The sequence below is a fragment of the Aulonocara stuartgranti genome, assembly GCF_965226115.1.
Source record: "Aulonocara stuartgranti genome assembly, chromosome: 13".
In the NCBI taxonomy this organism is placed as follows: domain Eukaryota; kingdom Metazoa; phylum Chordata; class Actinopteri; order Cichliformes; family Cichlidae; genus Aulonocara; species Aulonocara stuartgranti.
In genome coordinates this window covers 8,198,989-8,214,787 of record NC_138949.1, presented here as the reverse complement: position 1 = coordinate 8,214,787, position 15,799 = coordinate 8,198,989, and the positions used below count along the sequence as shown (strand labels likewise).

The window sequence follows — 15,799 nt, the reverse complement described above, 5'->3', positions numbered from 1 at the left end:
AACTCGCATTGCGGGGACAGAAATTTGCAGTAAATTTTCACTCATAGTCAGAGTTAATCTGCTTTTTTCTGTCTCAGCTACCGTGATACGTCTCTATAAAAGTCTGTGTATTTGTTGTTGGTGGTGGTCTTTCTTGCTAACTAGCTATTTAGTTAGGTTAAAGTGTGGTTAGGAAGTTAGGCAGCATAAGTGAAACACCTGTGTGGTTGAAAAAATGGGGTGAAAGGACTTTAAGATTAGACTTTAGATTGAGTCAGCTCTTCCCCTTGACTTTTTACACTTTGATGCATATAAATGAAAAACTAAAGTGCCCTCTTTCACCAAAAAGAGCTCATAAGTTGATGATGGCAAGACCCAAAAACTGAACAATAGAGAAATGCCTGCAAGTTATTCTCAAAGAAAAAGAATTCAGTAATTAGCCATAGTGTGAACACGTGGCAACGGCCATGTTTCCTCAATACAGTCTCAAAAATGACTTCAAAAGCAACTCAGTTTCCACCCTCATTTTAAAAATGCCATACATTATATCAAAACATATGAACAGCAGTACCAGCTGGTTAGAACAACAATATTTTATCTTCCTCGTAGCGTTGCTTGTGTTAAGTCTGTTTTTTGCTAGCTAAAATTAGCCTCCCATTACTATGAATGGTGACACGGCTTTCTAGTTAAATAGCTTGCCATTGCTGGTGTTTTTTGTTGTTGTTGTTTTCAAACACAACTCTAAAACAAAAGTCCACAAAAACAAACAAATACATGACATCACAGTGAGTGAGCCCATCTTTTATATACAGTCTGTAGCTCCTACAGGAACAGGAATATTTTCAATAGATCTTTAATTTTGCAGAAAGTTCAAACAATTGGAGGCTTTGTCAGTGCTCCGAACCACAAGACTGCACACATCCTTCAGCACAGAGACATAATAATGGCCTGCAAGTGCATCAATCTTTAATATGAATTCCAAAGTCTGTTTTCAAACTTTATTTGAAGGCTAAATCAAGCAAAAGATTGCCACAAATTTTTCTAGTTTCTAGTATATGAACACTATGAACAAGTGTACAAATAATTTCCCCTCAAGTACATGGGCACTCTTAGATCCTTAAGATTGTTTTTAAGGTCCTTGCGTGTACAGTTATATAAAAGAACATGAGACACATTATCTGTTATTCCAGGGTATTTCACTACTCTCCAGCTCCTCCTAGGATAAGCAAATAGGATGCCAGAGAATTTAGCCAAGAACAATGTTGCTACAGTTAGTCAAAGCCAGCCTGCACCACTGAGCGCTTTTCATTTCCCTCAAGTCCCCCCAAGTTATTGCTCCCTGATCTATGCTGTAGTGCAGCATCCATCCACTCTCTGCTTTTACAAAAGGACACATAACATGGAAACAAACTTGCCACATATGACCGCGCTGTACTTCAGATACTGTGGGGAAAAAAACCTTGACGCATGCAACGTTTAGAATTAAATAAATGCATAGGACTGTTGTGTTCATGAGAACTGGCTGGACATACGGTAAGCCCATGCATCTAAGGACTTTCCAAATAAGTGCGCTTCAGTTAAACTTTGATAGAAGTGTGCTCTGAGGAGACTTCCTACCACAGAAAATAACAAAAGACGTTTGTGAGCTTGGAGTGCTGTGGGGATTAAGAATCAGATTTTTGCTGTGAAAGGTGTTATTGTATATTTAGAAATCCTTTGCGTGATATGTGCAAACTTAAATCCTCTACATGTGAATTAAGTTACTCTAACGTGCTATTAAATAATGGTAAATAGTCTATAAATGTTTGTTTCTTGTCATACTACTCATTAGTCTGATTTCAGTCTGGTAAATCTGAAATATTATTTGCTGTAACCTTGTATAGGCTTCCTGTGTTACATCATATACACGTCAGACTCGTAACACATAATGCAATGACTGTTTCTCATGCTCTCCTTCATAAACACTTTATCGCAGTAAGTCTCATCATTGAGTTTATCTGATAGATCAAAACCATCATTGTTGAAATTCTTCAGCCAGATTTGTGTTTCCTGCACAAAAACATTCATTCACAATTTTTTCTCTATGATTGTCTGACCTCAGCCTGATAACCATCTTCTGAAGATGTAGAAGGATTTTCTTGACCTTCTTCTGGATACAGGTCGCCATCTAGTGGCATTACTGGGTTCATAGGCTTCATCTAGTGCGTCACTCGAGAGAGGAGGTGTTACTAATAAGTTTTACGCTGAGCACACATCTTTTTTCTTTACATTTTTAAATATTGATGAAATTGTAATGGCCAGTGTAAATCTCTCTTGCATAGGATATTTCGACCAGCCAAACACAGGCTTCACTGTTCACCTTTATACTGGGAAAAGCATGAAAAACACCAGCAGTACAGAAGCAGATGTGCAGTGATGAATACTCAGATTCAGGTTATAAGGAGGCGGTAGTCTTCCTTGGGGTGATTGTGACTCAACAGTTGGGAGTTCGCTTTGCAATCGGAAGGTTGCCGGTTTGAGGCCCCGGCTCGGTCAGTCTCGGTCGTTGTGTCCTTGGGCAAGACACTTCATCCGCTGCCTACTGGTGGTGGTCAGAGGTCCCGGCCTAGATCTCGGCTTAAGACCAGAGGTGACCGTGCGTTTGCCCTGGTTGCACCTAACCTGTGGCACAACCTTCCCATTAGCGCGTCTGACTCCATCCAATTGTTTAAATAACGATTAAAAACTCACTTATTTAATCTTTCTTTCCCGCTTAGTTAACGCCTGTATTTTATACTTAATTCCAATTTTCAATCCATCCATTCGCTTCCGCTTGTCCTTTTCACGGTACGGTGGTTAGCACTGTTGCCGCACAGCAAGAAGGTCCTGAGTTCAATTCTACCATCAGGCCGGGGACTTTCTGGGTGGAGTTTTCATGTTCCCCCCGTGTTTGCGTGGGTTCCCTCCGGGTACTCCGGCTTCCTCCCACAGTCCAAAGACATAGTTTATGGGGATAGGCTAAATGATTAATCCAAACTGCCCATAGGTGTGAATGTGAGCGCGAATGGTTGTCTGTGTGTTAGCCCTGCGACAGACTGGCGACCTGTCCAGGGTGTACCCCGCCTCTCGCCCTATAACAGCTGGGATAGGCTCCAGCGCCCCCCGCCATCCTGAAAAGCGGAAGCGAATGGATGGATAATTCCAATTTTATCTTTCTATATATATTCTACTTAAAACCTGTGTGTTTTTAGCAAGTTTGATTTGATATTCACTTTTATTCTTGTGTAATTAGTGCCATAATGGTCTTATATTATTCATGTTTTAACCTGCTGTTTTATTGTGAAGCACTTTGGTATACCGTTGGTTTTTAAATGTGCTATATAAATAAAGTTGTATTGTATTGTACTACTTCATCCTCACCTGCAATAGGCAGGAGATGTGTTCACTCAGTTTAATACAGGCTCTTGAAAAAGGCGAGCATGCAGATTAGGGTGGGTGACAAACCGTGATCACTGTTAAATTACAGTTACTGCAATTCAGTGATTACTGGAATACTCAGAGTTTAAGTTAGAGTTGAGTTCAATTAATATTGATGTAGTATTGCTGATTTACACCTCAGGAGCAACCTTAGAGCCACTTCACCTGCAGGTCGCCTGTCTTCCAACAAAACTGCTCCAAACTGTCGGGTTAGGAGCACAGGACCACTCTGGGTTTCCTGGGGATTGGGGCCTCAGATTAGGGTATGGGAAGGTGGAAGTCTGGGTCACTCCTGAGCAGCTGTTTTGCAGTGTGTGTGTGTGTGTGTGTGTGTGTGTGTGTGATGAGATGATCAGTGTCAGTGGTTTGAATTTTGTGACTGCAGGATCCGTCAGCTACACTGCCTCCTGTGGTGAACACTCATGCACTCATGCTGCCATAGTCCAGACTTAAAGAATTACAGAGTATAAAAACTGGTTTTGTAATTGATGTCAGTAAAGGACAAATGGTTTTACAGAGTCGTTTAAAGTGTGATCTATTGAAGGTTTCATTAAAAGGGAGCACTGCTCTCATTCAATAAAAATCACCTTCAAAATTCTTTGGAAAGCATAACAATGAATGAAAGTGGAGCTCTCCAAAGCATGTAGGTGAACAAACTGCAGCATAAATATGTTGAAATATGTGTTTCTTTAATGGTGTTACTTTAACCATAGATGCCATTGTTCTATACATACACACGGTGTATGTATAGAACAATGGCGGTGACAGAACAGACTTTGTTTAATCCCACACTGGGGAAATTCACTTGTTACAGCAGCACAATGGCCAGAAATGAAGAAAAGGGGAATTAGAGGATAAGTGTGGAAGTTTAAAATACTCAGCTCTGTGACTGCTGTGAAATGACAAAAGTTAATGAACAATAAAGTAAAATCAGGGTGAAGTTTCAATTCAAATACATTCTTCGTTTTAATTTCTATAATTGCCTTCCTAACTGATTATTGCTTTGTGCTCTTTTCTTCTTCTTCTTCTTCTTCTCTTATTAGTGTACCTTTTTCCTTTACTACTCTGTTGGCCTTTCTTTGGAATAAATATGTTGCATAACCCCTTTTGATAAGCTCTCATCCCCTTTTCTGTCATGACCCTGCCCGCAGTAAAGGTATTGCATTTAGCCACCACGACATACCTCTGCAGGGCATGTGGAGAAAAGACAGGCCTCGCCCTGCAGAGATCTCAAGAAACTGATTATTATTATTTATTATTATTATTATTAATAATAATTAATAATAATAATAATAATAATAATAATACAGATGATAATAATAATAATAATAATAATAATATCATCAATGTTCACAGAAGTAGTTAGCTGGCTAATAGAAACACATTCACCTGGACCGATATAAAACCAAAAGGTCATGTATGCATTTTCTCCATGGACAACAGTGTATGTTTGTATGTTTGTGCATTTAATTGTATTTGTTTGTTAGTTTAGCCACAAACACTGAAGGAGACACTGAGCACCACACCGAAACGTGTGTGCACACTGAACTAGTTTTCCCGTACGAGCCACTAGAGGGCGCTGCTGGCCAGATTATGCAGGCGCTCACGCTGCTCTCATGTGGCTGACTTTAAACGTAATCAGGTTTGAAAGGGCTGTCCCGGCTCTTTATTGTCCACTTGTCCTTTCCACAGACTGTTTAGACACGGTGCTTTTAAAGGCAACAGAACAGAAGATACGAGCGTGCTCATTAGCTTTCTAACATTAGGGTTTTTTTCTTAAGTAATATTTTTTTTTAAATAAAATATTTATTTATTTTGACTTTTGAATATTATGTACTTGGGAAGGCATGCACGTGTTTGGATGTTTAAAGCACAGAGAGACAGAGAAGGCACCGGTAACTGCGCGGATCCACATCCTCCAACAAGCGTCTTTGTGTCCCAGCATCTGCTCCCTGTCACTGCTCTGTCACTTCCCATTTGTGTCGAGGCTACACTCAGATAAGATTATCTTTACGCTGTTTATTAGCCCGTTTCCCTTCCACGGTGGGACAAAAGCCTGAGGCAAACTACGCGCCATCAGCGGGCCAACGACCCGTTACTTAAAAACACAGGAATGTAGTCAGGCTTATGTTCATGTGCAGCGAGCAACAGGTCCACGTTTGACTGCAAAACTACAGCATTTATAATAATAATAATAATAATAATAATAATAATAATAATAATAATAATAATAATAATGTGCAGGTGTAGCTGGCTCACAGTCCAGTTTTTTTCTTCTTCATCGGTTTAGTGAGGACAGTAACAAATCTGAGTTTAAGAGTTTCAACTCTAAATTACCTGTAAATTTAGGAGATAAAAATTCAAATAATTCATTATCTTAAATTGCCGTTATGGTTTTACGGTGACTGGCTGTTTGGCAGCTGCCGCCTTTGGCTGCAGATGAACTGGACAAAGTGCCAATCTTTCCGTCATTGATCTCCCCCCGGGTCAGCCGCTAACTGCTTCATTTTAACTTACTGGCGTTTTAGTAAAACTAAGAAGGCCCCAGCGTCTCCCTGTCGGCTTCTTAGAACTTATATACAGGATCTGATCAGGGTTTTTTTTAACCCCTAATATTTCACAGTCATCCTTTTTTAAAGATATATATATCTATATCTATATAAATATATATATATATATTTAATCTAGAAATAGAGACGTTGTTTATAGAATTAGACGTTCATGCACTGCATCCAGCTTGAAGAAATACAGCCAAAATCATGAATCACCTCGAGCTTCAGCAAAAAAAAAATACAGAGAAGACGAAAAAAAGAAAAAGCTTTTAAAATCCTCAGTCCTTCCCCCGGTGAGCAAATGAGCAGCAGTGTGCATTTGCTGAGGCCTTTCAAATGCTAACGTGGCCATATTTCACTCTTACAACCTTCTCACATCTCCATAAAATATTACAGCACTCAGAGTGATGACTGGAGCCCGGCGCGTTTTTCTCGCACACTTTCACCGTAATAACGCAGTTTGTGTTGAAAAACACCAAATTATCTCACTCTTATAAAATAAATAAAAACAGGCTGTGCTTTAATGAGCTTCTGCTGTTTGATGGTTCATATAAAAGGCCAGCGACAGCTACTTTGCTTCGAGTTACCCCAAACACGTCATATTTAATAAAATAAATAAATAGATAAATATTTTAGTCGAATTACAAGTTGTATTTTTTAATAAAAAAATAATACTAATAATTTATTCGATGTCATTTACTAAAGTAGCCTTTGTCGGAATCGGTATCAAAATTGATACTTTTGTGCAAAAGTGAAAGAAGAAAAAACCATTTATAAATAACGGAAAAATATCAAGAAAAATAAATTTAATCTTCATAAAAACTAATTTTGCGAGCGAAGGGTGGAACTTATTATTATTATTATTATTATTACTTTTATTATTATATTTATTATTACAATCGTTTCACTGAAATTACCCAAAGAAGTCTTCGTCCGGTTTCCGTTTCTACTTTAACCTCCTCCCGTACTCTGCGCTAACAGGTTTTAATGTAAGTGAGTGAGTGTTGCAGTACGTGGAAACAATGATTTCCACAGCGCAGGACGCATCATTAACAGCACCACCAAATATCTTAATGGAGTGGGGCTGTTGGTGCATTCAAGGTTCCTCTGACACGATGGTTTCCACAATAATAAATCCTTAATTCAGCTTTACACTATGTTAAGCAACGTTTAGCTTCTGCACACACAAAAACAAACAAAAAAACCCTCAGGCCTCGTCTCTCTAATGTAAAACCAGAAAATACTGTTTTTTTTAAAAAGCGCCTTTTTAAAAAAAACAAAACAACAAAAAACCAAAAAACGATCATTTCTATGCCAGCAGTATTAAAGTGTTATCATTATTAATGAAACAATATGCTACGCTGCCAGACTTTTCTGTTGCCGACTTGCTCTGAAATGTATCACCAACATGCATCTCCATCTATCAAAAACAAATCCACTCAGTCCTAATAGGCACCGTTGATATGCATCTTTACTGGAGTGGGGGGAACAGTCTTATTTCCGACAGCACGTCAAGGCAGCATCCGTCCAGCAGCGGGGTTTATGTCTCCTCCAATCAGGGCGCCGTCTCACTCAGCCTTGTCCAATGGGAATAACGCTCGTGCAGGTGGCTGCGCTGTTATCAGCGACTCCCGCTTCACTCCCAGCATAGAGCGAGTGAATTTATGAAAAGGCGAGCCGAGCCTTTTAATGGTTCCCATCAAAACCATCATCAGATCGTCCGATTTCCGCGAGGATTCCTGAGGCGGACGCATGCAGCCTCCTCCCAGCTGACAGACTCCGAGCAAAATAAACACGCGGAGAGGCGTTTTGGAGTTTTTGCCGAGCTCTTCACTCCCGAGAGAGAACTTCGCTTTCGTTCAAGTTTTTTCTAACATTTCAAGAGTCTTCCTCCGGGCCCAGGATACTTTGGAAAAGGCGGCAGAAGTGGCCAGGCTCCTGAATCCCAGCAGTCCGCTGTGCGCCTGCATTTACTCGCCTTTACTACTCCCGCTAGTTTCCTTCCAGTTTCTGTCCCAGCGAGTTTGGCGGTTCATGTTCACAGATGTTAGCGGTCGGGCAGATGGAGGCTAACCGGCAGAGTGCTTTCGTACTGGGCAGCACCCCGCTGGCGGCGTTGCACAACATGACCGAGATGAAGACGTCCCTGTTCCCGTACGCGCTGCAGCAGAGCCCGGCGGGCTTCAAGGCGCCCCCGCTGTCCAACCTCAACTCTCAGTTCTCCGGGGGGACCCCGCACGGAATAAGCGACATCCTGGGGAGACCAATTACCACCGCCGGGCAGCTGTTGTCCGGATTTCCGCGGATAAACGGCCTGGCAACTACCGCGGCCGCCGCAGCAGCGGCGGGGATGTACTTCAGCCCGGCGGTGTCGCGGTATCCGAAGCCACTGGCCGAGCTACCGGGGCGGGCACCCATCTTCTGGCCCGGGGTGATGCAAGGCTCTCCGTGGAGGGACCCTCGGGTTCCTTGTCCTAGTAAGTCCCGTCTGAGCGTGCCTCTGGGCTGCCTTTTTTATACATATAATGAATAGTTTACATTTGGGAGAAGCCGACATTCCCCTGTGATGTTTTCTTTGGAATTCAGAGGTTATTTTGGTTAATAAGAGGCCCGTTTGGGAGAAAACAACCCCAACTTACAAGAAGTACACCTGCCCTGCGTTTCACACAATCACGACAACAAATGTAACACAGGTTTGCACGTTATGAATGCTGTGCCACAGGGTCAGTGTTGTTATACAGCCACGTCAGAGTACCAGAAAAGACACTGAGACTTCCACACAGGGCGCTGAATGAACATCACAGTGGCATTAAAACTGTAATCACGAAGAGTTGGGTCTGACACATCCAGGAGCATCACACTTACTGATCCAATCTTTGTTTGTTTTACTATCCAACTATAAATTTAATATATCTTAATATAACCACACATTTTGCATCTCTCCTCAGCTCAGGCTAACATGATGGTGGACAAGGACGGGAAGAAGAAACACTCCAGGCCGACGTTTTCAGGACAGCAAATCTTTGCACTGGAAAAAACTTTCGAGCAGACAAAATACCTGGCCGGCCCGGAGAGAGCCCGGCTGGCCTACTCTTTAGGAATGACCGAGAGTCAAGTCAAGGTAAAGACCGCTAAACCGTGCCTGCTCAGGGCTGAGAAGCATGTGGGGAATAAAATAAATAAATAAATTGAGGCTGATCTGCGCTTTGATTTCTTTAATTGGGGAAGATTCGGCTACAAGGCCGGAAAGTGTAGGGTTATTTCCACATGCTACAGCTTCATTTAAAAAAAATAAAATAAATTGATGATGATTATAATAATAATAATAATAATAATAATAATAATAATAATAATGGGAAATGTTTTATCCCCAGACTTTTGAAACTGACTGTGCTACAGTAACATTATTTTTATTATTATGAAAAGCAGAAGAAGCTTATTTTTATCTACATTTTAATCGGTTACTGTTTTTGTTTTATTATTTTTGATTGGACACAAATAAATTAATGGATTAAAAAGTAATTAAAAATAATTGTAGAAGCAGCTTCTTCTTCGTCTTCTTTTATTATTGTTATTATTATTTATTATTAATGGGGGGTTTTATTGCTTGTTTGTTTCTCTTGTGGATAAATAACTGTTTGGACCTCCTGATTTCCTGCTTCTGTTACTGGTGCTGGACCTGTTGAGCATCTGTGTGTCTTTATTTTTTTATTTTATTTTATTTTTTTTTCTTCCCTCTCTTCTCATCAGGTTTGGTTTCAGAACAGAAGAACCAAATGGCGGAAGAGGCACGCAGCGGAAATGGCCTCTGCTAAGAAGAAGCACGACTCCGAGACGGAGAAAATGAAGGAGAGCTCTGACAACGAGGAGGACGACGAGTACAACAAACCCCTGGACCCAAATTCAGACGACGAAAAAATCACGAGACTCTTGAAAAAGCACAAGGCTACCAACCTGGCGCTGATCAGCCCCTGCAGTAACAGCTCGGACACCTTGTGATCCCCACAGCCTGGGAGGGACCCAGAAAAGGGGTCCCCACGAAGACTTGTCGCACTCTTTCCGAGCCCATCTCCACCTGACATTTCCAACATGCCTCTTAAGGGATCACCTTTATTCCCCCACCCCCCCACACACCCTCAAGCAGAGATAGAAAAATGCGTAAAACTCCCAAGCCTGCGTCCAGACGCACGGGAAAAACCGAAAAGGTGGCCAAGCGGAGACGCACATGGTTGCATCCAAACTCACCCAGACGCTGCTGTATGCGGAGCTATAACTGTGTTTCCTCCTGGACTTGAGAAAGACTGATGAGGACATGTTTATGCAGCTGAAAGGACACTGATGCTGGGAACGGAAACTGTCCTGGAGACGCAAATGAGTTTTTACGCATACAGGCAGAGTTTTAACAGGTGTAAATGTAAAGAAAATATTCTTTAAAAAAACAACCCTACTTTGGATCAGTGCTGAGCTCAAAACGTTTACACTTTAAGTCATTGCACTTGTTGCATTATTTTTACAGCTTGTCACGTTACGTCACGGTTTCAGCTCCTAATGTGACCTCTAAATGTTTTAATACATTTCGGTATTCATACGTTCATCTGAAGAGATTGCACACTTTTTAAAAATTTTGTTTTTTATTTTACACGTATTAACAGATTTTTTTTGTTTGTTTTGTTTTTGTTTATTTTAGTAGCCCTCACTGATCCAGATCCCGGGCGCATGTTTTAAATGGCAGGTGCAAACGGGGCCTGTGACGCTTCTAAAGCTCAGTTTAACCAGGGTATCCACTGTCCTAAAAGGCAACAGACTAAACTGTTTGAAGGGGGCAGGTTTGAGACGAGTGACTGATTTTTGTGCTGTAGCCTGCAGATGAACATGTATGTGAGATTGTGTATATATATTTTTTACTGAGTAAGTTATGATTTGAGCAGCGGAAACGTGGCAGCATTGGGCTCATCACTCCCTCCGATACCGCTTTTTATTTTTTTTCTTCCTGCTGAGTAAAGTCACGTTTTATTGAACTCTACATTTCATTACAGAAACACTATTGTATAAAATGCTAAATGCTGTAAATAATGACTGTAAACAAACAAACCAAGAAAAACCACACAGCTTGTTTTTTAACATCACTTTTATTTAGTTTGACAGAGTTTCTGTTTTACCTCATCACGCAGCCGAGCAGAGAACCGGAGCATCGTTTTAAGTTGGATCTAAAGAGTATTATCGCTTCCGGAAGGTTATAGGAAGAAAAAGAAAAAAGTAAACCCCCTTTGTATTATGAATAAATTATTTAACAAGCTTTTTTTTTCTTTTTGTTTTCTTTTGGGTTTTGATTTAATGTATGGGCTTAATATAAATTAAAGAGAAATTCATGACTATCGATAAGTGAATTTCCTTATTGGCAGCAATGACACCGAAAGCGGGTTAACTGATGTTGTTATTATTAAGTTTATATATTTTATACAAGCGTGGCGCGTAAGGGAAAAACGAGTCTTTTAAAATATTTAATTTTTTTTTCTTCAAAAAGTGCAATTTATGTGGGATCATCATTTATTTACTTAAAAACAATTCCCTCCATAAATTATGAAGCGTTATTATAATTATTATGATTATTACAAAAAGGTAAAACATCGATTTCTAACACATATAAATGACCAACAATAAATCATCTCTTTCAATGCTGGAGGTTTTATTTTCCATCTTATAAATGGAGATTAATTAACTCTTTGTTCAATCTTTACGTTGCTCTTGGAGAGAAAGTGATCCTTAGCCTTTATTATTATTACTTTATCTCAGAAAAAGCTTAATTGCGGTTTTATACTGTTTGGTGTTCAGAGTTCTTGTATTTAATACTTGAGACTTGAAGTGCTCCCCCTCTGTCTGAAATGCGGAACTACACCCGAGGTAGTTCTATGTAGGCAAATCAATGGGAGAGTTCAGCCAATCACAAATGAGCGCTCATTAAACTCAAATCCCACCTTGGACTTTTTGATAATCCGTGCATGAAGTGAACAGCTGCCATCATAAAAGACGGATTTAAGGAAAAGTTATCCTTCTTTAAACTGAGGCCGCGGGAACAGGCTGATATTAAAAAGACCCCAAACGTTTCAAGCTTAATTATGTATTTCAATATATTTCTATATATTTGTTAAATAATAATAAAATGTAACATTTTTCTCATTTTTATACTCGGAATTGTTTAACGTGGACATTTAAATGTGTTTTAGGCCTCAGTTAAAGGCAGCGAGGACTCATACACGTGGGTCAAATTGCATTGCGTATTTCACTTGACGCAATTTTTTTTTCTTTATCTGAAAAGTTGCGTACAAAATGTATTGTTGGGCACTAGTGCGCAAAAAGTGAGACCAAATCAATAACACTGCACACGAGGTGGAAGCCCGTATTCGAATAGTTAATGTGGCGCTCTCTCTGTGTTATTAAAAAATAAGTTGTCTACCAGGAAGTAAAAACGAGAAAGAATGAGGACAGAATAGGCATTGAGCTCTAATGGGTTTTATTGCTTTTGAGAACTGCATCACCTACAGTAGAGGCCAGGCCGTCCTGAAAGGGGGCTGGAATAAAATCTCTATCTGCTTTTATAGGATGGAGTGAAGGGAAAAAATAATAACTGCAGCTTATAATCCTACAGTATACTCACAACGAGCAGCTGGAACAAAAACAAGCAGGGTTTCATTTACTTTTTTTGTTTAGTTTTTTTTTTTTAACTTTTATAAACATTCTGTCTTATGGACCAAATCACAAAAGATGACATAAATTCTGCAGCAGGCACAAAAACAGTTCCACTTGGTGTTTGATTTAGATGGAGAAAAAATAATAATAATAAGGGAGGATCAATCTGATGGCTTCACTGAGTCTGAAACCTGTAGTGTAGTACATGAAATCGATGATGATAAAAAAAAAAAAAAAAAGAAGTCTCCCATCACCTCTAATGCTCCAATTATTTGCAAAGGAGGCTGCTGAAGGCTACATACTGAACAATTACAAATAGCAAGACTCCCTGCTCTGCCCCACGCCCCTCCCCTGCTTTTAGAGTTTCTCTCATTTATCTTAAGTATTTCTGACACACTTCATTCCTGTTTAGGATACTTGGCACCATAATGCAGTAACAAAAATAAACAAAAAACAAAAAAAGACAGTTTACATTTTAAGGACACCCAAACCTACCTAAAATATCACATTCAGAACCATAATATTATAGAAATAAGTTAGAGTAAGAATAAGAATGACATAATGTGAGAGTGCTATATATGAAACATTATCTTTTTAAATATATATGTATGTGTATATGTATATATACATATATATATATACACACACCTGCATGGTCTATGGCACTGCTTAAAACATTCTTGGATAGGCAATAAATCACTCCTCTCTTGTTGTATGGACTTATTCAAAGGTCAGCGTGGCTGTGGGAACACCGACACGGCCGCGCTGTGTCTGCGCACGCACTCCAGCATAAACATTTTGGTAAGAATTATAAATTATCTCTTTAAAAAGTACAGTATATAAAACAAGACTCAACTGATGTGTCAGGCATGGCTGTGTGTTGTGCACACAACGACAAGAACAACTCAAAAAACCAAAATGAAACAAAAGAGAAAAAAAAAACAATATATATATGTATTTATATAGAAACTGTTGAAATAAACTTAGAAGTTCTATCTATTCCAACAAAGGGACCGCAAAGTTTGGTCAGAGAAGAGAACGGCACTAAAACCATCAACGAGTCTATGTTATACTGTCCGATGTACAAATAAACCTAACAATATAGATACACAACTTTTTTTTGCATTGCACTTTTCTTTTTTGTTTTTTAAAACACCTTACATACTGTATGGAAAGTAGCTTCTATACATAGAGGCATACCTAAAAATGCCAAGTACGGTGTCTAAAAGGATGTAGTAGGACTGTGTTCAATTAGAGTTTTGGCAATGAGGCTGTGGCATGGAAGAGAGTTGTCCGTCCGTCCGTCTGGTTGTCCTTTTCTCTGGGGAATGGGGGAGGGTTGCATGGCAACGATGAGGTCAGCGATGTGTATCTCGTCTGGAAGCCGGGCCCTCGGGTGGCTCGTCCAGATCTCGGCGAGTGTTTCGTGGGAAGAAACCGGGTCGGGGTTTTCGTATGGATGAGGCGTCTGGATTACTGCAACTGGTCAGCACTGCTGAAACAAAGTCTGTCTAGGTTCTTCAGTGTATGCTTGTGCAAAGTGTGTGTGTGGGTGTGTTTTTGTGCGTGTGTGTGCGTGTGTGTGCGCTGTGTGTGCGGTGTCCTGTTTGTTTCTCGGGTGTTCTCACAGAGGCGCTTCACGGAATATGTTCTCCCCCCTTTGGCAACACTTCCCTGCGGAGGAATAAAAGAAGGGGAGAGGGACGGGGTGGGAAAAAGTTTTACTCCTCCAACACCCAAAGTGATTTTTTAATCAAACAAATCTGATGATTCTTAAAAAGGTCAAACATGAGCTGCAGCACGAGATTTTCTTAAAAAAGAGAAGCATTTTAAGCAATCTCGCGTGACTGTGATTTCTGCACCGATGCTGTTTTATTTCACAATAAAACTCCTCAAGCAGGCACGCCTGCCACTTGTGCAAAGTCATGAAAAAAACAGTCAAGCAAATCAAAGTGAACAATAGCAACAATGGGAAGAATTGTGATAAAGAAAAAGAATGATATTTACCACGACATCACTGCACCACACAACACTTGTGCTTATTTGCATTAGGTTTACCTGCCCCCGCTGTTATTCGGAAGGACAGGAAGACAGGCTGGTGAGGGGGGGACAGAGACAAACCACGGTAAGAAAACTCCATACTTCTCTGGAAGAAGCACACCACACACACACACCCCACCCTCCTCCACCCCACGAAACGACCAACCCACCCCTGTGAGCACCTCTGACATGCAGGTTAAACTCACATACCAGTCCGGGAGCATTTTGGGGCCTGTGTGCTAACTACACTGGACATTTTTTAAACATAGGCAGCTGTGACTTTAGCGGCGTTGTGTGGTTTGGAGGTAAGGGACGGTGGAGTGTCTGCCGCTGTGCTCAGGTCACCTCGCACACACACAACAGCGTCCGTGTCACACCGCGTAGTGATGAAAGACCTGGTTTAAGGCGCCTCTCTTTCAGTGGAAGACCTGCTGTCTGACACTACACAGACTTCAGCCCTACAGCTGACCTTATGGGAAAAATCTTTTCCACTTTCCTACTTTCTGCAGAATTTTCCTGACAAATACAGTAATAGCTTAATAAAGTTAACAGTAGGAGAAAATTCAGGATCATTATTAGAGTTTGTTTTATTGTTCTAGTGAAATTCATGCCAGTTTTATACTTAAACTCTGCAGACTTCAGTAATAATAAGATAAGCTGTTAACTGTACAGGTTATATAAATGAACTAGGGATTGGTGATTGGGTTTCTAACACATGTAATCAAATAAAGACAAATGCAGAGATTCTATTAGACGTGACGTCAGAAAAAAGCCTCTGCAGACTGATCAGCTTCACACTTGGAGCATATTTCACTGTGACAACCCGAAGAACTCAACAAACTTCAACCGAATGCTTTTATTTATTTAAGGTGATGAACCCTAAAGTTAAAGGTTTTCAGAATGATAATAATAACAGTATGTGATGCATGCTTTGCTCACTTAGGCTTCATTTACCTCTCGCACTGGATTAATTTAACTGAACTTAAATAAGTACACAATTATGACTTAACTTTCTTTCTTTCTTCCTTTTTAAAAATTAAACAAAAGCATTGTAACTCTATCATTCTCTTCTTTAAAGCATGAAT

The 15,799-nt window shown here is 40.2% G+C and overlaps 2 protein-coding genes across 3 annotated transcripts in view; one reads left to right on the top strand and one right to left on the bottom strand.

The window, feature by feature from the left end:
- Positions 1-7,223: 7,223 nt before the first annotated feature.
- nkx6.2 (NK6 homeobox 2) lies at positions 7,224-12,945 on the top strand. The gene is made up of 3 exons (XM_082556410.1): positions 7,224-8,464; positions 8,936-9,108; positions 9,738-12,945. The coding sequence occupies exons 1-3, from the start codon at positions 8,032-8,034 to the stop codon at positions 9,984-9,986; spliced, it is 855 nt and encodes a 284-aa protein (XP_082412536.1). The 5' UTR covers positions 7,224-8,031; the 3' UTR covers positions 9,987-12,945.
- Positions 12,946-14,226: 1,281 nt separating this feature from the next.
- inpp5a (inositol polyphosphate-5-phosphatase A) overlaps positions 14,227-15,799 on the bottom strand; it is a 155,333-nt gene continuing 153,760 nt past the window's right edge. For both annotated transcript variants that reach the window (XM_082556407.1, XM_082556408.1), the window contains 2 exons: positions 14,682-14,769; positions 14,227-14,348 (listed from right to left, as the gene is read on the bottom strand). In XM_082556407.1, coding sequence (XP_082412533.1) covers positions 14,689-14,769 — 81 coding nt within the window. In that variant the 3' untranslated portion in view covers positions 14,227-14,348; positions 14,682-14,688. The remainder of the gene's footprint in view (positions 14,349-14,681; positions 14,770-15,799) is intronic.